Here is a 23,154-nt window from a genome sequence, read left to right as displayed (position 1 = left end):
ATCCAACAAATATAAATTGATATTCACTTTTACGAATAGGAAAATTCATTGCCCTAGTGAGGTTACCTCCCCGGGTTCAGAGCTTCAAAACATTGATTCCTGTTTTGAGATCCAGAAACTGTGAGCCTCGCCAATTGGCCTCTAAATCCATTGAGAATTCCATGAAGATGACAACTTTGTTCATGGTTATAGCTTTATTTGAATTTCCATTCATCGGATATTTTCCTCAGAAGGAAAGTGACATAAAGAACTGATCTCAGCAAACAGGATTCTTTCTGCTGCTGTTCTCATCACGGAAGGCTTCTCCTTTGTGAAGGGAGGTCCCCAGTGACTTTCCGTCATATCGAGGTGGGATAACTAAGGAAGAAAAGGGAAGTTGAATTAAAATTTAAATAGTGCCCGTCTGGTTAAAGCCGTTGAAACCACTATCCTTTACCTTCATAAACGAGTGAGTTTCCTCTCTTTAGCCCAGTCCTGGATAATGGCATCTCCAAACACAAGGTAGAAAGACAGTCCTGATAGGTTAATGGCAAACAGCAACAAGTAGACGTTTCTCCATCCGAATTCAGGGTCCTGAGGACACAAAACCTCAAGTAAATATTACCTGTTTCATCCTATTTTCCCTCTATGGAACCATATCCATAGTTTAGAAGGCCCTGTTTGCTAGTGGGTCTCCATGCAGATGCAAGCGGGCACGTAGGCACGGAAGCACCGTCTCACGGCATCTGTGTGGCCGTGCGGTCTCAGTCTCAAAGACTGAGTATTGCCAGAGGATCACTACCTCTTCAGGTCAGGAGAGACTGAGGTCATGAGCGGGATTGTTCTACATTTTTCTTTGCCAGGTTGATCTCCTGACCAAGGTTACCCAACCCTTAGCTTTATTTTCTACGACGTGAATGCGTTCTTCAGGGATGAGACGACCTTTACGCACTTGAGAGTCCTTGACAGGAAAATGCTACCTGGCTGAGGAGAAACCCGCTGACAGTGGGCGCCAGGATGGCCGCTGTTAATCCGAATCCCCTTGAGACTCCCATGAGAAAACTGGAATGTCTGTGGGTGACAGGAATGTTCCACACTAGATCCAGAGACATTTCACAGTATCCTTCAGCCTTGCTCATATAATTACATCAGAAAGGACTTGCGCTGTGTATGTCCAATGAGAGGCACTGAGTCAAATCAGTAAAACCCCTCCCCCCACATACCTGAATAAATGGCCACAGGTCCATCTGTGGTCCTTGCCTGTGATTTATTATGTCCCGAAGTTTGGCACTCCCAGAAAGCTTTGGGCTAAATCTTTCTCAGAGTAGGTGAGATAGGAGAGTGGAGATTCCCATCCTACCTTGGAGCAATATCTAGGGGGTTGATATAGACCCCTGACTGACAGATGGGGCTGAGGCCACAGGAGACTGTGAGGAGGATCACTGTGGTGACGTAGCTGGGGGTGAGGTGGGGCAGAGCCAGAAGGAGCGCTGTAGATGGGAAGTTTCCTAGGAAACGAGAAAGAGACAAATTAAACAACATGATACATCTGTGGCTGTTGTATTTGTGTGCTTTGTGAATCACCTGGCCCTCAAGCCCTGCTCTTACCAAGAAATGTGGCAATTTTCCTCACGGTCACAAGCCTAAAGTTCTTGGTCAGGAGGAAGTCTGCCAGTTGGCCTGCCAGGATGCCAGTGACCCAGGAGATGACAAAGGGGAGGGCAGACAGGAGCCCATTCTGAGGAGGGAAAAGTTGAGTAAATCATCATAATGGGGGCAGTGAGCTCACACCTTTTATTAAGAAATCACTAATAACCATATGGACAACCTTGAAATCCTGCTTTCTTTTTTTTTAATTTTTAAATTTATTTTTTGAGAGAGTGAGCAAGGGAGGGTTACAGAGAGAGAGATGAACGGAGGCTCTGAAGTGGGTTGTGAGCTCCATGCTGACGGGCCAATGGCAGACCACAGGATCCAGGGCTGGAACTCACCAACCATGAGACCATGACCTGAGCTCAACCGACTAAGCCACCCAGGTGCCCCTGAGACCATACTTCCTTTTTTCTTTTTCTTTCTTAATATCCATTTTATTTTTAAGAGAGAGAGACAGACAGAGCATGGGCCAGGGGAGGGGCAGAGAGAGGGAGAGACGGAATCCAAAGCAGGCTCCAGGCTCCGAGCTGTCAGCATAGAGCCCAAAGCGGGGCTTGCACCCAACAATGGCAAGATCGTGATCTGAGCCAAAGTCAGATGTTCAACCGACTGAGCCACCCAGGTGTCCCTGAAATCATACTTTCTTAAGAAAGTAGCCTTTTCAGTCATATCCTTAGAGAAACTACCAGCATGAGTGTTAAATATTAGGTTATTTCAGGGAGGGTACTGTAGGATAAAGTCTCCTGAATGGAACCTTTGGGAAGATGAAGTGATGGGTGAGCTGTGCAGGCTGGGGAAGGCCCAGAAGGCAAGGCACTCACGTCTCTGACGTTAATGTTGAACACAGAGCTGATGTAGGTCGGCATGTACACAATCAGTATGGTGACTAGCCACTGATGGCTGAAACTGCACAGACAGATGGACCACAGGGGCAGAGACCGGAGCATGGCCTTGATGGGAAGGGGCTGCTTCCGAGGGCTGACCTGGAGACAAAGGTAAGCTCTGCGATGTGCGCACGGGCGCAACTTCCTCACCCCTAGAAGCGCAGAGGCCTGTGCAAGCTCTCAGCAGGCGGTCAGAGCCCTTCCGGTACCTGGTGGGCCAGGGAGGCTATGATGTATTCTCTCTCTGTGACGTTTACCCACGGGTGAGCGAGGGGGTCGTCATACACGAGCACAAACCAGAGAAGGGCGTAGACGCAGCCAATGCCGCCTAGAAGCAGAGGGTGACAGTGGTAACCACGCTGCTTTCTGCGGGGATTTCTCCTATGTTGGCACATTTTGGAGCCCCAGTCCTGGGGAAAACCCTTGCTCATAATATCCCCTTTCTGTTTCTCAAAAAAGAAAAAAAGCACACGAGTATCACAATTTTCTAGAACCTTTTTTTTTTTTACATCTCTTGATTATTCATATGTATGGAAATCACAGACCCTAGGAATGCCAGAAAACTTGGTACTTCAACTTTTTTAATATTACCGAAGGAAAGCTATCTCTTTCAATATTGTTGACAGCAAATGTGTAGGTTTATCACACTAAGCAACCCTCCGAATTGTCTAAAGCATCAGCTTGGGCCCCGGTTTGACACTAACTACTGGTGGTTGGCCCAGACCCCAGGGGGTGAGGGCTCAGTCCCACAAGGCAGCCTAAGAAGGGTTTTCTCGTAGGCATTCTTCTGGGAGAATCATAACTTTGGATTTTCAAATCAGGTCCAGGATTTATTTTGAGTTCATTTCCGTGTAGGTGACAAGATAATGGACCAAAGTATCCAGTTTTTGAGCACCAGCTAAAAAGCCTATTCCTTCTCCATTGGGTTCTCTTGCTCTTTGTCAAAACTCAGTTTACCTTTTATGTGACCCTGTTTAAGACTGTCGTCCGCTCCACTGGTCTATTTTCCACCTATGGATACGCCAACACTATAATGTGCCAATGGCCTAACCTTGGGAAGTGCGAGTCCTCCACCTTTGTAACTCATTTGCAAAATTATCTGGCTGTTCTAGAATCCTTTTCTTTTCATGAGAACAGTTTACAGTGCATAGGTGTTTCCCATCTTTTGTCGGATTTATTCCTATGTTATGTACTTGTCCATGCTATTGAAAATGGTACTGCTATTTTTTATTTCAATTTCTTAGTCTCTCAACAGTGGTGTGTCTAAAAATGTCCTTATGTTATCTCTGTTTTTGACATTTCCCCCCCTCTGGCTCTAGAATTCTATGTTGACAATTGTTTTCCTCGTAGGACTTGAAAACTGTTATTTTACTGCCTTCCTCCATTGCTTCTGACAGGAAGGCTAACCTCTTCATGGTCTCTGTTGTTCTGTAGATATTATGTATTTAGCTTTCACTGATTTTAAAATTTTCATCTATATCACTGGCTTTCAGCCATCCGGTTACCTATAACTTGGTGTCATTTTCTTCATGTTTCCTGTGCTTGAGATACATTGATCTTGGGTCTGTAAATGTAGGGTTCTCATTGACTTTGGCCGCCCATCACCCATTATTTCCTCAAAGACCTTTTCTGCCCACTCTCTGTACCACTCTTCTCTGCGCGCACTGCCCTTGCTGGTGTTCGCGTTCATTATTGTTGTTTTTCTCTACGTGGTCCATTCCGGGTGATGAATGCTGCTGTTTTTTAGGTTCCTTAATATTTCCTTCTGGTGGATCTAATCTGTCCTTCATTCCATGCATATATTAAAATTTCCATCTCTCAAGGTTTGATTTGCATCTTTTAAAAAATATTTTTCCTGTCTGCACTTAACTTCTGGACAAATAGACCTGTTATACCACAATTATGATAGCTGTCTATTTTCATGCCCTTATCTGTGAATTCTAACATGGGTGTCAGTTCTGGGTTGGTTTTGATTGATCTTTTTATTCATCTTCTTACAGATTGTGTTTTCCTGCTTTTACTTTTCCAGGCCTGGGAATCGACAATGGGAACCAGACACCATGGATGATACCTAGTTGGGTGCTGGGTGTCTTTGTCTTCTTCTACAGATTTTTGAACTTTTGTCTGCGGTTCAGTTAAGTTACATAGAAATAGTTTGATCCTTTGAGGCCTTGCATTGCCATTTGTCCCAGGGCCCCCCAGCGCCTCCTCTGGGGACTACTGGAGAAAGAAGGTGGTGGGCATTCTGCCCAATTGCCTCGGAATTGTAAATGTTTTCAGTCTGTCTGGTGGAAACAGACACTGTCTCTGATTCTCTGTAAGTATGTGATTCTGCTCTGTAATCTTGTCAGTGATCTTCCCCACTGCAGGCTCAGACGATGTGCTCACACACGTGTCCAACAAATAACCGGTTTCCTCTGTGTGTGGCTGTCTATATTGGGTGCTCTTTCCTGCCTCACACTCTCCAGGCTTTTAGATTTGTCTCCTCAATTCTGTTACTGCTACGTTCCTTCTTCTTGCACCCCCGCCCTGGACCTCCCCCCTCAGAGGTCGTGGCTCCTCATCACCTTCACCCTGTGGGTGTTTAGTGTTTTCTCTCCTTTCAGAAGCTTGCGCCTAACCCAGGATCCTGCCCTGAGGCACTTAATCAGAGACAAAGCCCACAGCGGTGGCTCACTCTCTGCAGGTCTTTCTTTCCTCTTTCTCAAGCCACTGCTCTGCAAACCTGTCACCTGCAGGGGCGGGGGGGGGGGGGGGGGGGGGGGGGGCGGGCAGAGCACACCCAACCACTTTGTGCTAATAATGCTTTATGGCAGATTGGTAGCATCGCAGGCTGATACTTGGAGACGCGCCCTGAATATGAAACCCCGGAGTGGGGAGACAGGTGCTTACCAAAGATGTAGAAGACAAAAGGCCACCCGAGGGTTTGGCTGATGATGCCGCCCAGGAGGATGATGGCAAAGGTTCCCAACATCATTCCTGCAGAGAGACAGAGAGCGCTGTGGGGCTCTAGGCCGCCACCGTTAGACACCAACAGAATGACAGACGATATGTTAACACAGCGTCACCCACCGTAACCAGATGATCGTAGTAGAGTACACGAACTTCAGATCTATCACTTAGTTCGCGTGCTCTCCTGAGGATCCATTTTTCTGGCAGCTCCCTGATAACATTGCAGACTAAAACCATGCTCCTCCCTTCCGTGTCACTTTAATTTTTAATTACACAAGTCATGGGACATACACTTCTTGTAAAAGCACAGGGCCCTGCTACCTGCTGTCCCAGTCCATTCCCACGCTCGTCTCTGCTGTTAGCCGTTACTATTACGTGGCATATCGGCGCATACCTTTTCTCTCTGCAAACATATACAATACGTACCTATACACACACTGACCTCCTGGTGAAGGCATTTAAGCTACATGCCGACAGAAAGCTCGATTAAACAGCTTGATTTGTTCGTGTGCTAATAACACTGTTTTAACTTCCCTGGCTTCCCAGAGTATTCTCATACACATAGGGCACACTTCCTTCTAACAACTTTCTCAAAACTAGGCTACTGTGGTTTTTTTTTCTCGATGAACATTAACATCAACTTGTCAAATTATATATATGTGAGTTTCTGTTTATTTATCATCTATCTATTTAGTTTTTAATTTAATTTTTATTTTTTAAGGCTTATTTATTTTTGAGAGAGAGAGAGAGACAAGATTCATGAGCTGTGTTAATTAAAGATAAGTAATTCACTGAGAATAAGATGTTTGTCTTGGAATATAGACAGAAAAAGATGGAAAGACCAGCAGACACTTAATATGAGGTAGGCAATCATTATAAACATAAGACTCCAGCTCTTCGTGGGCGTATGAGGCTCTCCGTCTGTGGTATGACAAAGCCGGAGAAACGTGTGCACATCTCTTCCTAAGTCGGCGTTCAGTGACTTAAAGTTGCTGTCTTTAATTCAGCAGCAGTGGTGGTGTTTGGAACACAGAAATCGATATATATTTTGAATCAGCTTTTTTTTCCTTCTTAAAATAAAGCCTGTTTACCAGCAGAGTGATGGTGACTTGTGACAACACGGCCCAATTTAGCCATCTGCTGGGAATTGCCATTCGGGCCCCAAGGGCACTCTGCTTGGAAACAGAAATAACGCCCATGGCAGCCATAGGTTACTTAGTGAACTACGTTGTGGCCCCGTCCCTGTGTCTCTCCCATAGAGCAAGTTTGTGTCGCTGGCCGGGATGCCTCTTCCCCTGTGTGGGCTCCCTGGCTTGAAGCCCACCCTGGTCCTCATATCCACACCATCAATGGGCGGGATAATGCAGCAGAGAGACAGAGACAGAGAGCAAAGTTCGAACACTCAGCACACTTGAGTCATGTAGGGTGACCCTTCCGCCTGCTTTATCTTAAACGTGTTAATTTTCCCGGTTTTCCATCTTACATCTCACTTTGTGCTTTAGAGTAGTTTAACTGTACAGTTCTAGCACCTCCTCTGGCCCGCAAACCTGTCTGTTTATGACCTCGGGACAGCGGCCAGGCGGTGTACGTGGAGCTAGCGTGGCATCACGGCAATTCCCCCCGTACTAGACATGCTTTGTTCATTCAACATTTGTTTCTAACACCACCCATGTTGCTGTATGAAAACTGCAGGATTTTTTAAAATTTTCACTGCTGTATGATAATGCATCATCTTCAGATTAAGTGTGTGTGTGTGTGTGTGTGTGTGTGTGTGCGCACGCGCATGTGTGTGTGTGTGTTTCTATCACCTATGAGGCCAGCCTCAAAAATGAGATACCAGTTCTGTTTTGTCTGCTAAGTCTTCCTCCCTTCAGTGGCTTCAAAGTTTCCTGCCTATAGATGTGCCTCTATGGTTCCTTGGAGAGAAAGACATAGAATGCTCTGTCCCAGAGGCTGGCGGTACGTGGCCCTTCCACAGTTAGTGTCCTTGTGGGAAGTCTTCCTTCAACCCCACGGGATGAGTCATTCTGTCCACCAGTGCAGCCTGTTGAGAAGCCCGAGAATCACCAGAAATGGCCGTTTCTATAAGAACTACTGAGCCCACCCCACCTGCTGAAGGGTCCCTCCAATGGCTTCCTGTTGGTCCCTCAGTCAGTGATTGGCTCTGTGTTCTCTCAAGCAGAAAAGGTTTCTAGGGGCCAGTAAAGACCACTTTCTTGGGGCCACTAAGATAGTCCCCAAACTCCCCAGACAAGGAAGACTCTGGAACTTGCCGTCTCACAGATTCCCAAGAGTCTTCTGGTCAGTTGACCTCCTCCAGTCGCTCTATGCCTGTGGGGCAGGAAACGAGAGGGGAGGGAGCTGCTACTTCTACGAGGTCACTGCATTCATCCCCGGACTTTACACTTGTCTTCCATACTTTCCATCTCCTGTTCTTCTGTTGTATTCTGGGATAATCCTGCCATGTATTTGTCCAACTTGCTCATTTGATGGCCATCTCCCTTCATTTAGGTATCCAGACCACCAATCATGGTTAAAAATATTAGCAATTATATATTTTAACTACAACTATTCTTATAGCAGTCTGTTTTTTAAATTATTTTTTAAATTTTTAATTGAAGTATGGTTGACATATATTATTTGTTTCAGGTGTACAGCCTAGTGATATGACAAAATTACATTACAAAATACCACGGTACGCACAGTTACCATCTATCACCAGACTAAATGATTACATTTTTAATATATTCCCTATCCTGTACTTTTTATTCCCATAACTCATTTATTTTATAACTGGAAATTTGTATCTCTTAATCTCCCTTCCTTCTCACATCACCTCTGGAAACCACTAATTTGTTCTCTATATTTTTGAGTCTCTTTCTTGTTGTTACTGTTATTTGGGGGTGGTTTTGGCTGGTTGTTTAGATTCCACATGTAAGTGGAGTTGTATGGTAATTGTCTTTCTCTGTGTGACGTACATGACTTAGCAAAATAGCCTTGAGGTTCATTCATGTTCTTGCAAAAGGCAAGATTTCATTCTCTTTGTTATGACCAAATAATATTCCATTATGTATCCATACCACACCGTCTCCATCTGTCCATCTACTGGTGGGCACCTGGGCTGCTTTCATATCTTGGCCATCGTAAATGATGCTGCAGGAAGCACAGAAGTGCGTATGTCTTTTGCATTAGTGATTTCTTTTCCCTCGGGTAAATACTCAAATATGGAATTACTAGGTGGTGTGGTACTTTTAGTTTTAGCTTCTCAAGGAATCTCCACACTGTTTTTCATGGTCGCTGCACCAATTTACAGTCTCACAAATAAGGCACAAGGATTCTCCTTTCTCCACATCCTCACCGACACTTATTATTTCTTGTCTTTTTGATACTAGTCATTCTGACGGCTTTTTCTTTTTAAATAAATGTTATGATATATATTCCCTTAGATCTCTCCCATGTTAGTTGTTAATAATGTAAAAGTTTCTTTTAATTTCTTCTTCGTTTGGGTTTGTTCTTGCAGTTTTTGAGTTGGGTCTCTCTCTTTTGTGCTCTCATTTTCTTTAAAGTGCTTGAGGATTTGAGTGGGGAGTGGGTCAGTCCTGATTTATGCTTGAGAAGCCCCATTAGCCAGCTGTGATAATGGATGTGAGTTTCCTTATAGTCCAAATTAGTGGACTATCCTCCCATCAGTGAATATGAGCGCTGGCGACAGAAAATAATCCTCCACAGTTGTAAAGGGCTCTAGAGGGTCTAGAGGGGGGTGAGGTCAGTCACAGTGTGTGTGTGTGTGTGTGTGTGTGTACGCGTGTCTTATTTTCTTGGCTTGAAGACTCCTTGACTCTCTTGGTATCCATAAGTTAGCTGGGGAGTTAGCCCTGTTTTCTTATCCAGAAACTTTTTCATCAATCTCCTGTTTGTTAGCCTTATTCTTTCTGTTTTTCATTCTTCCCCAATATTGTATATACTTCTTCCTTCAGAATATTCCTTCCAGACACACTGTCCAGGCAAATCATGATCCGAAAGCAGTTCTAAGAACAACTGAGAACTCTTCCAAAGAATATTAAGTTGGATACATACCTTATACATAGAATACTAATATAGACTCCAATATATTAGAAATGTAGGTATGAAAATGAAATCACCCAAGTTCAAGGAAAAACATGGCTGGATGCTTTCATAACTTTTCCATCTATGACTCAAAGCCCAGAAGCCATAAAAGAAAAGAACAATCAATTTAAATATGCAAGAATATATATATTTTTAAGAATAGGAAAAAATAATAAGCAAAGTCATGTTACAAATGTCAACTTGGGGGAAAATAACTGCAAGTGGGGCACCTGGGTGACTCACTTGAGCATCTGACTTTGGCTCAGGTCACAATCTCACAGCTCATGATTTCAAGCCCCATGTTTGGGCTCTGTGCTGACAGCTCAGAGCCTGCTTGCTTCAGGTTCTGTTTCTCCCTCTCCCTCTGTGCCTCCCCCACTCATACTCTGTCTCTCTCTCATAAAAATAAATAAACATTAAAAAATTTGTTTTTAAATGACTGAAAGTCATGGCACAAAGGAGCCATCTCCTTAATTTATAACTATTTGGTCAACTTTGAGAAGAAAACAAAAACACATTCAACAAAGAAATGATCAAATACCCCAGCGTGAGAATGTTGGATTGAGCGGACTCATTTCAGTTCTGTGTTTCTACCTGACAAAGCGATGGTGCAGAGTTGGCTTCGTTCATGTGGAGGACTCCATCTCTCCCAAAGCGCATACTGGCCCCCAAATATCGATCCCTGAAATCAAAATAGTTAGAGCTCTTGGTACGTGATGCCATGTAGAAATTCACATCTGTCTCGTATTTATAAACTCTCTGGATACCTGCATTAGACCCTGGACTATTCGAGTTGCAATGAGGAAGGCCAGTCCAAGGTCAGCTGCCAGAGGGGTGAAGATAGCCAGAAGGGAGGATCCAACCAAAGAAACACCAACCAGTCGCTTTGTTCCTATTCTTCCAGCCAGGTACCCACTGGGAACCACCGTCAGCATCATGCCATAGTTGACAGAACCAAAAATGATGCCCTGAATTTGAGGGCTCCAGTCATACACGGGGGCCTTAGAAAAACAGAGAACGCTGTAGTAAGCCATTTACAGGAAGGTTCTTACATAACTGAACACATCTCTTTAAATCTTGCTTGCAAATCACTATTTTCCCAAACAAAATTTTTTTAAGTTTTATTTATTTATTTTGAGGGAGAGAGAGAGCATAAGCAGGGGTGGGACAAAGAGAGAGGGAGAGAGAGACAGAGAGAGAGAGAGAGAGAGAGAGAGAATCCCAAACGGGCTCCATGCTGTCAGCATGGGGCCCAATGCAGGGCTCAAACTCACAAACTGTGAGATCATCACCTGAGCCAAAATCAGGAATCAGGATGCCTAACTGACTGAGCCCCCCAGGAACTCCCCAAATAAAACTTTTTAACATATAAACTCCAAACAAACAAACAAACAACAAAAACAAGAGCACAGTTTAATCTCATATTGCTTACCTCTGCTGGGAGACTCTTAGGCACATCATTTGAGCCACCAAATGACTCAGTGGGCAGCGTCTCGGTGGAGCCATTAAGCCGGGACTGATGGTGTGTGCCATTGACCATGGCTACCATGGTGATGTTGATGGCAACATACTGTGCCATCAGCATAACGTTGCAGAGATGTGTGATGAAGGCTAGTCCGTAGCGAGTGGAGCAGAAGCTTAGAACTGGAAATATTATGACATTAGGATTTTCCTTATTAAGCCATCTTTGTTCCTCACAAGTCCTACTACAGGAAGGCACCACAGACCATCACCTAATGAGGTAAATGGCTTTGCTACTGGCTTTAGGAAAGATGCGAAAGGAGAAAATCGCAGAGTTGAATCAAAGGTTGTTTTCATACCACAGTGATATAGAGACTTACTTGCTCTGAGCATCTGTCCTCCTTATGATGCTGTCTCTCCCTTTCTTGGGTTATTGTATTCTATAGTCAATGAAATTACTCAGAAATGAACACATATATGGATACAATGCATACATGGCAAAATATGCATTTATATACATGTGAAGAAAAATATTTATATGTACCTACTTAAGTTACATAATCTAAACTAAATTTAATTGGTTAAATTATATAATATACATTATATGTCCTATGTAAATTATATGAAATACAATTTTATATACATTTTATATATAAAATGTAATTTTTTTTAATTCTAAAGGAATTGTTTGTTGGGGTAGGTGATTGTTCTCCTTATATGTCTGATCATTAAGGACAAGCTTTCATTTAAAGTTTAAAATCAAGGGGCGCCTGGGTGGCTCAGTCGGTTAAGAGTCCAGCTTCGGCTCAGGTCATGATCTCACAGTTCGTGGGTTCAAGCCCCACTTCGGACTCTGTGCTGACAGCTAGCTCAGAGCCTGGAGGCTTCACATTCTGTGTCTCCCTCTCACTCTGACCCTCCCCTGCTTGCTCTGTCTCTCTCTCTCTTCCTCTCAAAAATAAATAAAAAAATAAAGTTTGAAATCAAACTCCTAGAAAGATTGTCTCATTAGAGAAATTGACAACCACAAACTATGAAAAAATATACTGAAAAAAATAGTGGAAAGAGAAATGATCACAGAGTTCAAAGCAGTTTTTGTGTTTCTGGGAAAGATGGCTATTCCCGGGAAGAAGCGATTGCAATTACACAGAAGAGAAGTAAGGAACATTGGATTGTGGTGGGAGCAGCAGAAGAGGGAAAATAATCAGATCCCAGATGGACCCCCAGTACGGGGGAGGGGGGAAGCCATGCTAAATCATGCTTTAGGTTTTGCAGACTAGTGAGGGAGGGGCATCAAAGAGGTTCTTGTCCAGGAAGTAGAAGAGTAGAGTTGAGGTTCACCGAGGAAGGGAGTCATGTGGCCAGAGCAGGGGTTTGGGGAGTGTGAGGATCAAGAGCTTATTACTGGACCCACAGAGCTCCCTTTTAGGTACTCAGAGTGTTGAGAATGTTGTTGGATACACAACTCTAGAGTTTAGAAGAGAGGTATTAGACTAGGAGTTAGTAATCTATGCATGATACCTGAAGCCATGATATTTGAGAAATGAGAACACAGAGAGAAGAGAACCAAGGACTGAGGTCTGGAGGTTTCCAGTGTTTAGAAAGGCCAAATAAAAGGGGGAAAATCAATAAAGGAAACTGAAAAGGAATGATCAGTGGATTTGGAAGAAAACTAGGTGAGTGTGGTGTCCTGGAAGCCAACTGAAAAAGGACTTCCGGGATCAGAAAGTCAGCAGGTATGTCAGATGGCTCTGATAGGTCATGGAACATAATGACTGAAAATCAATTCACTAAATCCTCTGAGGCAGCTACCACTACTGTCCCCATTTTATGGCTGAGAAGGACATAGATACAGAGAGACCCGCTGTGTGTCAGGTGTCTATGCTCTTAACCATTGCATGGCAAGTATGTGATGGCTTTTATTTTGTCCTGGATGACCCCAGGAGAATACCTTTGCGGTAAGCCAAGTGCACTGAGCTGTGGGTTTATATGGTGTGAGATAGGAGATCAGCACCCTGTGTGTGGTCAAGAAGTCCTCAAAACTTCAAGGAAGGAGGTGCCTTGACATAACAAGAGTGTTCCCCCACAAGGACGTATTGTTTTATCTTTTAGGGAATGAGGATGGGGGCAGAATTTGGGGGGGGGCTGTAAAATATACTGAAATCAAAGTGAGAAGTTCAAATACAATTTTTTTCTTTTATGCTTTATTGTCAAGTTGGTTATCAGAAAACACAATATTTTTGTAAAGGTTTTCCTGACTGATTCAAGGCTCAGTGGTGACTTCCTTTGTCAGTCAAGTCAACTAATAATTCGTGAGTTCCCGTGGTCTCTGACTTCTCCAAGTTGTCCTGGGGTCTTAGAGACCAAAGGCTACTGAAAAGTAACATCAGCAAACCAAGGGAGTAATGGCTCACAAATGAGTGGGTTGAACTTTTGTCTTATTAGTTTGCTGAAAGATTAACTAGAGGATGTTAAAAGGCTTAGCTTGGTAGTAAGTAATCCCTACAAGCTACTACATGTGTCCTTAAAGACTAGTTCTGTCCTGTGTCCATTATGAATGAATCATTCTGGCCATGTCCACTCTAATAGGTTGGTGTGAGTGTCATGTTGGCTGAAATATTTCTGAGGCTTACCCATAGCTACATGAGAGTGTGTGAGTTTGTATGTAAGTATGAGAGTGTGTGCAAATTAATAAATATCTTGTAGGCCTAGTATTTAAGCACTGGAAGAGAGCACTGACACTATGAAATCATGGACTTTTGAAACTTGAAGGTTATACATGGAAGAATTTGATACTACTCTAATCAGAGTCCAGGAGACTTGGTTTTAACTTGATGTGACAAACAGATCCTAGGGTGACTCCAGGGATTCTGATGTTCACAATGTGTGTAATCCCCTCCACTCAAATAGGGGCAAGACCTACGAGCTGCTTCTAGCCAGCAAGTGATGGGATGCACAGTCATGATTTCCATACAAGACTCCAAACCGAAGCTGGATACTTTACCCACGGGCTTGATAACGGAAGCAGAAAGTTGGAGAAGCCCACACAGTAAGGAACTGTGGGCTGCCTCTCAACAAGAGAGAGGCCTCCAGTCAAAATCCTGCCCAAACCAGGACTTTCCGCTGCACGATTGTAAGGAGATGATTTCTCCTCACAGTCTGAATGACCGTGGAAGTGGGATCTTCCCTAGTCGAGCCTCCAGATGAGGATGCAACCTGGATAACGGCTCAGTTGCAGCCTTGTGACATGCAGAGAAGGACCAACTAAACCAAGGTGTGTCTGAACCTCTGACCCACAGAAGTTGTGATGTCATAAATGTGTGCCATTTTCGGCCATTAAGTTTGTGGTAATATGTTTGCAGGGATAGAAAATTAATATGGTTAGCAACAAATAAAAAGACGAGTTATGTATATTAAGAGACTACCCAAGAGGGTTTTTTTGGAGGGGAAGGCACACATTGAAAGATATTTGCATTATACAAAACAGAAATTTGTTACGAGGGTAAAATATGACCTCAATAAACAGAAAAAAATCTAAGGAACAACAGGAAAACATCCTCCCCCAAATCATAAAGTGAGTAAAGAACATTATGGTAATTCATGGATAAAAGCTACATTATACATGTGATTCTGAGCTAGCTGGTTAAATAAAGTTGGAACAATATCTCTTATTGTAAATAAAAATAAAATCAACATATAATACTGTAGCAGTGCATTTTGTCAAATTAAAGCTGCCACTGATTTTAAGATGTGTCATTTTTTGTTCACTAAAAATAAATTGATAAGCTAATAAAAAATCAAACTTAATAGATTCTGAATCTATCAAACTGAATGCCTGAGCCCCCTCCCAAGCTTGCTCCACACAAACTCGTTCCCAACTCAGATGATGGAAACTCTATCCTTCCCGACACTTGACTTCTTTCTTTCACATCTTGGATCCAATCTGTCTGGAACATACTATTGTCTTTACATTGAAAACGTGTACAGAATCCAATCACTTCTCACAGGGCTATGCTGTCTTTTCTCTTAGAGTTACTTCCAGGGGATTCTGGCTACCACCACCTCTTGCTTGGATTTTTGCAATAAACTTTAACTTGACTTCTTGCTTCCAATCTATTTTCTTTTTAATATTTTTAGTTTTTTAAAAAATGTTTATTTATTTTTGAGAGAGAGAGAGACAGAGTACAGGTGGGGGAAGGGCAGAGAGAGAGGGAGACACAGAATTGGAAGCAGGCTCCAGGCTCCAAGCTGTCAGCACAGAGCCTGACGTGGGGCTCGAACTCACAAACTGTGAGATCTTGACCTGAGAAGAAGTCAGATGCTCAAACAACTGAGCCACTCAGGCATCTTGCCAATCTATTTTCAATACAGCAATTGAACTGCTCTGGTCATGCCATAAGTTAGATCACCCCTCTTCCGCTCAACATCTTCCATGTGGTTTTTGTTCAGATTAAATACTAAGGTCTCTATGGTGGCCAGTGCAAAGGGAATGTTTATGGCCTTTGCACCAAAATTTTAATTTCTTAGGAATAAACACTGAAGAAATAACAATTCCAACTGCAGATAAGTGCTATGTTAAGGAATGTTTGTTATATGTTATATATGTTAAAGACGGTTGAATATATACATATTCTATATGTATAATATATATGTAAATAGGTTAGTAGCAAAACAAAACTCTATAACTTAAATATCCAACCACAAGAAGATGTTTTAGGTAAATAATGCTTTATCTATTGGACATATAAAAACAATAATATGCATCCTTTAAGAAGAATAATTGTGAGTATTACAAAGCAATATGGAAAAGTATGTGTGGTCAAATTAAAGTTTTCTTATTTTGCCTAATTAAGCAATACAACAATATTTACAATATTACATGCAGTGACAAGCAAAATATACAATACTAGGTATACACAAATTTGGCAGCAACTATCAAAAAATGTAAATGCACATGGACAAAGATAATCATCAAAAATAGAAGACATTTTTTAGAATAGTGATATTTATTTCCTTCATGTATTTGAACAGCACACATTAATATTACCTGATTGTTAAAAAGAATTCAACAAGTTATAGGATGTAAGTTCATTTGTTTGTATTATGACATTGCTCACAAAGAATCCACCATAAAATCCTAAACCCAAGTAATCAAGGTTGAGTTTACCTTTCTTGGGAACGAGATTCTCATCCACTTGTTTATCTTGGGAGAATTTACTCTTCCTCTCTGTGGGACTCAGCTCTGTCATCGTGGCCATGGTGTTCTTCCACCTGACGTTTTTCACCTATGGGGGAAATATGCACAGGTGTCAGCCAAGAGAAAGGGACTCCTCTGATACACACACACAGCGGTCAACAAGCAAACTGAAGCTAGGCCTTTCCATCTGGGTGGGGGCAGGGAGGATATTGCTCCCTCTTGGCTGACTACAGCAGGAGGTGCACCACGCCTCAGGTGTGGAACTGTACTATTAGGGTCTCAGTGCTCACTGTGTGGCAGTGTAAGAGGCTGGCTTTGAACTAATATGCCAAGTGTCACCAGGAGCAAATTTGTGTGGTTCAGTTTCTTCACTGCTGTTAATATTAATACCCACCGCCATGACAGCGGCAGCACCTTCATGAGGGGTCACAGAGTTCAATAGACTGCATGTGTCTGGCACTCAACAAGTGGTTGCCACATAGTCTATTGTCATTGTTGTTGGAGCCGCCACAGATGTGGGTCACTTGAGAGCTGTGCTCCTCTGGAATCTTCTACTGCACCCGAGAAGCTAGTTCTAGTGCTTTCATGATTCCCATACTGCTCCACATTTGACCCACTGTGAGGGTTGCTGTATGCAGGTCACTAATACTTGGGGTCCATATTTGCATGTGATGTTACAACTTTAATCCCGTATAATTTATGGCTACAGATGATAATGTGTCTATGAAATTCTGGAAATAAGTAATATGGAGATCTTGACACAAATAGTCATTTGGGGTCCCTACAATTTGGACTGATGACTGCCTCAAATATACCCTGTTTCTCTTGTAACGTTTGGCTTAAAGTTATAAATATCCTGTTGTTTAATTAACAGGTAGTTGGGATTGTGAAGGTGGTTTTAACTGACCTATAGCATAAAAAAGTGAAACCATATATACAATCTGGCAAGGAAAATGGATGTAAAACTGGATGGTCAAAATGTGATTCTTTAGCAGTTGAGTCTGAGGTCAGAAACAACAGCCCCAAGTTTGGATATGCTCATTTTAGCAGCCACGGATGAAAACTTAAGACTCTGAGTCCTTTCAACTTTTGATGTTGGATCATGTTCTTAATTTCCCCTTCCTTAGGCTTTTTGATGAGGGCCATGTGACAGTTGTCTCACCGAGAAATACAATAATTTCTTGATGGGAGGGTGGTTGGCTTTTTGTAGGAGTACCTTACATGGAAGTCCTAAAAAACAAACAAACAAACAAACAAAAAACACAAGACAACCAAACAGGCATCATCAGGAATGTCAAGCTATATAGGGGGAAATTGTATAAATAGATGAAGGTATGGCAGAATCTGAATTGAGATAGGAAAGCAGGAGAACGCAAGGTGTCTTCCTCAGAGAGGAGGGTACAGGGTAAGGCGGTGCAGTATGGGAGTCAGGTCCCATAGGCCCACAAAAGCAGACTGTTACATTTCTAGGAGTTTTGCAAGTTGTTGAAAATGGCCATTATTGGCAATTGTATAAATTTGGAATCGAATAAATTATAGTTTAAAACGGTAAGAAATATTTACAGCTCATGACTTCATAAGTATTTCACTGCATTTTACCCTTGGGTATTCTCTTGGGCTCATTCATTTCTCCTGCATCTAGATGGTGGGAATACTATACAAAGATGTGTTGGGGCACTTGGATGGCTCATTTGGTTAAGCATCCGACTTCAGCTCAGATCATGATCTCACGTTTGTGGATTCGAGCTCCGCATCAGGCTCTGTGCTGACCGCTCAGAGCCTGGGGCTGCTTCAGATTCTGTGTCTTCCTCTCTCTCTGCCCCTCTCCCTCTTATGCTCTGTCTCTCTCTTTTTCAAAAATAAATAAAACATTAAAAAATTTAAATTAAAAGAAAAAAAACACATGCTGTTGCCTATTTCTTCCTAACTCTGAATTCAGTGATATCATGTTGGTAGCTTGAAACTGGCCACAACTGGAATTTTCACACAAAAAATAAGGCAAATTCTACAAATTTGGGCTTGATTTGTTGATTTCCTGGACTTAAGAAATTTAGGAAATAATATTGTGTTAGGGGCGCCTGGGGGCCTCAGTTGGTGAAGTGTCTGACTCTTGATTTTGGCTCAGGTCACGATCTCACGGTTCCTGAGTCCGAGCTCCATATTGAGCTCTCCACTGACAGCACGGAACCTGCTTGGGACTCTCTCTCTCCCTCTGCCCTTCTTCCTGCCTTGCACTTTCTCTATTTCTCTCAAAAAATAAAAAAAAAAAAATAAATAAAGAGGGAAGAGAAGGAGGTGTGGCAATGTATGGAATTCTCCCTTTAAAAAAATAATATAATGATATTAGAATCGGAAGTTTTATGTTAACTCTCACGTGGTGTTGCAAGTTTTAGTAACATGAAGTTAATTTGGAAAACTTATGCCTTCTGTAGATGGCAATGTAGAATCAAACAGTTCCAATCCCTGCAACTATATAAAAAGCTAAACAACAATGGAAAACTTGGACTGTTGTAATTCAGAGTGCGGAAGCTGAAAATGGCTTCAGTCTGATGGATATGATCTGTATGAGAGAGAAATAGTTTGGCAGTAGATCTTCTCTGACATTTAATGACAACAAATATATTGGGAAGAATTGGCAGCTTGAGATTGAATTTCATTTCTCCAGTTGTTGTTGAGTTTCAGCCATAGATTGCCTACCGACACAGAGTTTGGCAAAAACACATGAAAATTTTATTCCTTAGATACATAAAGTGTCTGTATATTATACCTCAATAAGCCTGGAGAAGGACAGTATTGAGTGATAATCAACTGACTATACAGAACTTATAATAACAGCATTGTATATTATTACTCACACACCACGTGCCTCAGATTCTATCGGTAAAATTTTTTAAAAATTTAGTTTATTTATGTGAGAGAGAGTGAAGGAGCATGAGTGGGGGAGGGTCAGAAAGAGAGGGAGAGAGAGAATCCCAAGCAGGCTCCATGCTGTCAGCACAGAGCCCAATGTGGGGCTCAATCCCACAAACCCTGAGATCATGACCTGAGCCAAAATCAAGAGTCAGATGCTTAACCAACGAAGCCACCAGATGCCCCAGTACAACTTGTAATATCCCCGTATGTGTCTGTGGATGCGTTTTCCCCTCCCTGGAAAGCCAGCTGTGAAATGCCCACCAGTGTACCACCAGGGTACGGAGCCCGTCACACATCTTCCCCTTGGGCCTCTGCATTTGGTGCAATCATTTATGGATGAACCCACATTTTTTATTTTGCCATCAGCATTTAAAATTTTTCCCAGAGGAATTTATGTCACTTGACACCCCTGTTTCAGGAATATCAGAGAGCCCATTACAGGGGTCTCCTCCCACCCCCCCAGGAAGCCAAGGGCCAGTTTCCCTGCTGAAAGAATAGACATGACATCTGGTGTCTGGGATCCACATTTGTTCCTATTTTACATCCTAGCAGAAGACCAAACTCGGACCAAACTCCTCCACAAAAATGAGTACATTGGGAGATTCATTAGGCCCTCCAACTTCCCGCAGATGTGGTGGTTCTCACTGAAAAGAACAATAAAGAGGGATTCCACCCTACACGAGTCCCGCGAGTATATTCTGAGTGGTATTCACTTCCACAGGCTCCCGGACCAATCCTGGGAACCACGCTCCTTCCGTGTGGCATGGCCGCTACCCCGGGATCTGTCATATCCTGAGCATCCTTTTGCTTTATGAACAAGCGTTTGTTCCCTGCCTGGATGGTGTTCCTCAGACCACCCGGGATTAATGCCCCGCAATCTCCTTTTTGTGGCTGCTTTCGGCCATTTTCTGGAACACCAGAAGGACTGTGTGCTTGAGTCTCATGCACCGAAGTTCGTCCATGATGTCCCAGCCAGCCAAACTTTGCACATGATGCCATAACCACTTCGAGGACAAGCAACAGCACAGAGCGATTCTAGAGTGATCTCGAAATTAAGAGATCTCTGCTTTCCCACAACCTGACCTATTAGGGGCCTTTCTGTCATGGCAGGAGAGGGCTCTTGAACTCCCCAGCTCTGAGTCTATGTATCCAGGATCGCGCCCCTCCTGAAACTTCTCTATGCCGTAGAAGATATTTTTGTCCATTTTCAAGTCACTTTCAAGACTTATAAACATGAAATACTGTCTCAGTATGAACCGTGTTCTCAGAATATCAGCTCTCTTCGAAGCAGACACCTTGACAACGTTGGTAAAGTCATCTCAGGTACTTTTAGTTTTCTATCATGTCTCTTCTAGACCGCCAGACATGCCTTGTTCTGGAAACCTGACTGTCCAATCCCAGCAGATGGGACCATATGTATGATCATTCTCCCAAGAGATTTAAAAAAAAAAATTATTTTACATTTATTTATTTGTGAGAGACAGAGTACAAGTGGGGGAGGGGCAGAGAGAGAGGGAGACACAGAATCTGAAGCAGGTCCAGGCTCCAAGCTGAAGCACAGAGCCCAGTGTGGGGCTCAAACCCATGGGCTGTGAAATCATGACCTGAGCCTAAGTTGGAAACTTAATTGACTGAGCCACCACCCAGGTGTCCCATTCTCTCTGGAGATTTTATAGGCATTTACTCACACAGTGAAGCTGGTGGTTGGGCACAAGTGGTAAGTAGGAATCCACGTAAAGGAAAGTTCTGAGAGCATCTGGCTGCCGGGGAAGCCTGTGAACTCCAGGAAAGCTTGCTGACCTCCAGAAGGTTCTGTGGCTGGCTGCCCCAGTGTGGGGTTGTAACAGTAACACAGTTCTATCCTGGCTAGCCTCCAAAGCCTAGGGCTGTGCACAAGAAACAACCTTCAGGGGTGCCTGGGTGGCTCAGTCGGTTGAGTATCCAACTTCAGCTCAGGTCATGATCTCGCGGTTCGTGGATTTGAGCCCTGCGTCACGCTCTGTGCTGACTGCTAGCTCAGAGCCCGGAGCCTGTGTTCAGATTGTGTGTGTGTGTCTCTCTCTCCCTCTCCCCCTGTTCACACTCTGTCTCTGTCTCTCAAAAATAAATAAACGTAAAAAAAGTTTTTTAAAGAAACAATCTTCAGCTATTACACATATATATCAAGGTGTTATATGTGTGTTGTATGTTACACGTTTTGTGTATGTATATACGTGCCTGTATATGTATCCATATACACCTATATGTACATATGTATATACATAATCTTGTCTTTAAACAGCTACCTTGATTTTCCAGGACTGGTCCAGGGACTGCCCTGGTTGCTGGGTCGCAGACGGTCTATGGCACCCTGAGACGTGTCTCCCTCCAGGCGGTGCTCACAAGGAATTGCACTGAAGCTCAGCTTCCCACGGGTTTAAAGCCCTGGGAGTCCTGCTAATAGCATCCCATTGACCCACCTGTGAGGTCCCAAGTGCCATCAAAAAGTTGCAGCTCCTATGTTCCTGCCTTGAGGACTCTCTCTGACGGTCTTCTTTCACCCGCCCACAGCCCACCTACCATCCGCGGTTGGCCCTAGGGACCTCCCTCGCCCAACCGCATCTCTGCACTTCCTCGCTTCTCCTCCGACTTGTTGGTTTGGTTGCATTTTCACCATCTCACGAGTCATGACTCAGCTCTTCTTGATGCCACCTTTGACCAGAGCCATCCCCAGCCTTGTCCTGTGCCAAAGCCCTGGACCCTCCTTGATCCGGGAGGGAAACCAAAGAGACAAACTTGATTATGAGACGCTAGAGTCCTTCAGGACCCCAGGAATAGCCTGTTGCTGCTGTGAACCTGTCCAAGAGCAAAGCCCAGTACAAATTTCTTGGGAGCAGTGAATCTTCGTGGAAGGGATGGAGACGCAGCAGCCATTTTTTCTTATCTGAAATATTTCTCGGCAGCCCCCTCCATGTGCTCCCCCTGCATCCTGCCAACTGTTGACATAACAGCACTCATTCCGGCTGCTGCTCCCAATGACAGCACTGTTTACATCTGCTGCAAGTGGAGATCGTCACCCTCTTGGTCCAGGTCATCCCGTTGGTAAATAAAAGAGCTGATACTTGTTTCACAAGCTTCTGAATTTATCTCCCCCCCAATTCAGCTTCTAAATTCAGCTCTCACTAGAATGCTTGTTTCTTGAAAATGTCTTGCACACTTGAGATTTTATGCACATTTATGGACGATCTGGCACAGGCTTCAGCTCCCTGAGTGTTCCACTCTTCCCTCCATCTTGTTCAGAAGATAGCGGTTTCACATCTGACTTCATCATGATCTCACGGTTCGTAGGTTCGGCCCCGAACGGGGCTCTGTGCAGACAGCTTGGAGCCTGGAGCCTGTTTCAGATTCTGTGTCTCCCTCTCTCTCTGCCCCTTCCCCACTCATGCTCTGTCTCTCAAAAATAAATAAACATTTAAAAGAAAAGAAGATAGCGGTTTTTATATGTTCCCTCACCTGTTTTTGAAATCAATATGAGAAACCCGGGGACTCTGGGAGTGTATAAAAATCGTCAGGTTTTACACCCTTAGAGGGGTTCGCATCCACAGCAGGGTAAGTGACTTACCGACTTAGTGTCTGAGGGACATCTTAGACTTAGACATGGCTTCTCCGTGTTCTCTCCCGTCACACGCCAGCAGAAGGCTGAGATTTCTTTGCTACCCTCTGGCTTGAAGTGTTAATCATTAACGAGATCCATCAACGGAGATTTATACCAAAAGTCGAGTACTTTTTTTCTTCCTTGTGTTTTTTCTCTTTGGATTTTTGTTAAGTCTTTTCTTTGATATATATGAGTGATAGTATTACAGGTTAACTTGACCTTCCCTGTTGTTTTTCCTGTTTTTTTTCTCTTTTGTATACACACACACCCACACACACACACACACCATAATAATAAAAATATTTCACATAAATTCAGTGAAGTTTCTCCATGCTTCTTTATTTTTCCTATCTGTAGGTGTGTTTCTAAATGAT

General features: G+C 43.3%; 2 protein-coding genes across 3 annotated transcripts in view; one reads left to right on the top strand and one right to left on the bottom strand.

The window, feature by feature from the left end:
- The window catches only part of LOC115296182 (histone H2A type 1-C-like), a 185,542-nt gene that overhangs the window by 81,082 nt on the left and 81,306 nt on the right, over positions 1 to 23,154 (top strand). The window lies entirely within an intron of this gene.
- SLC17A3 (solute carrier family 17 member 3) lies at positions 176 to 22,799 on the bottom strand. 2 transcript variants are annotated; one of them, XM_029944628.1, is made up of 12 exons: positions 22,748 to 22,799; positions 16,204 to 16,321; positions 11,008 to 11,219; positions 10,343 to 10,576; positions 10,170 to 10,257; positions 5,409 to 5,495; positions 2,726 to 2,844; positions 2,454 to 2,615; positions 1,588 to 1,717; positions 1,340 to 1,487; positions 437 to 573; positions 176 to 357 (listed from the first exon to the last, which is right to left on the bottom strand). In XM_029944628.1, exons 2-12 carry the CDS (start codon positions 16,292 to 16,294, stop codon positions 257 to 259), a joined length of 1,509 nt encoding a protein of 502 aa, XP_029800488.1. In that variant the 5' UTR covers positions 16,295 to 16,321; positions 22,748 to 22,799; the 3' UTR covers positions 176 to 256. The 2 variants fall into 2 exon arrangements, with proteins under 2 accessions (XP_029800488.1, XP_029800487.1); XM_029944627.1 differs by lacking the exon at positions 22,748 to 22,799 and adding an exon at positions 960 to 1,050 and having other exon boundaries at positions 265 to 357; positions 16,204 to 16,309.

The sequence above is a fragment of the Suricata suricatta genome, chromosome 7 (genome assembly GCF_006229205.1).
Source record: "Suricata suricatta isolate VVHF042 chromosome 7, meerkat_22Aug2017_6uvM2_HiC, whole genome shotgun sequence".
In the NCBI taxonomy this organism is placed as follows: domain Eukaryota; kingdom Metazoa; phylum Chordata; class Mammalia; order Carnivora; family Herpestidae; genus Suricata; species Suricata suricatta.
Note: the sequence above shows the minus strand (reverse complement) of the source record. Positions and strands in the feature narration are given on the sequence as shown.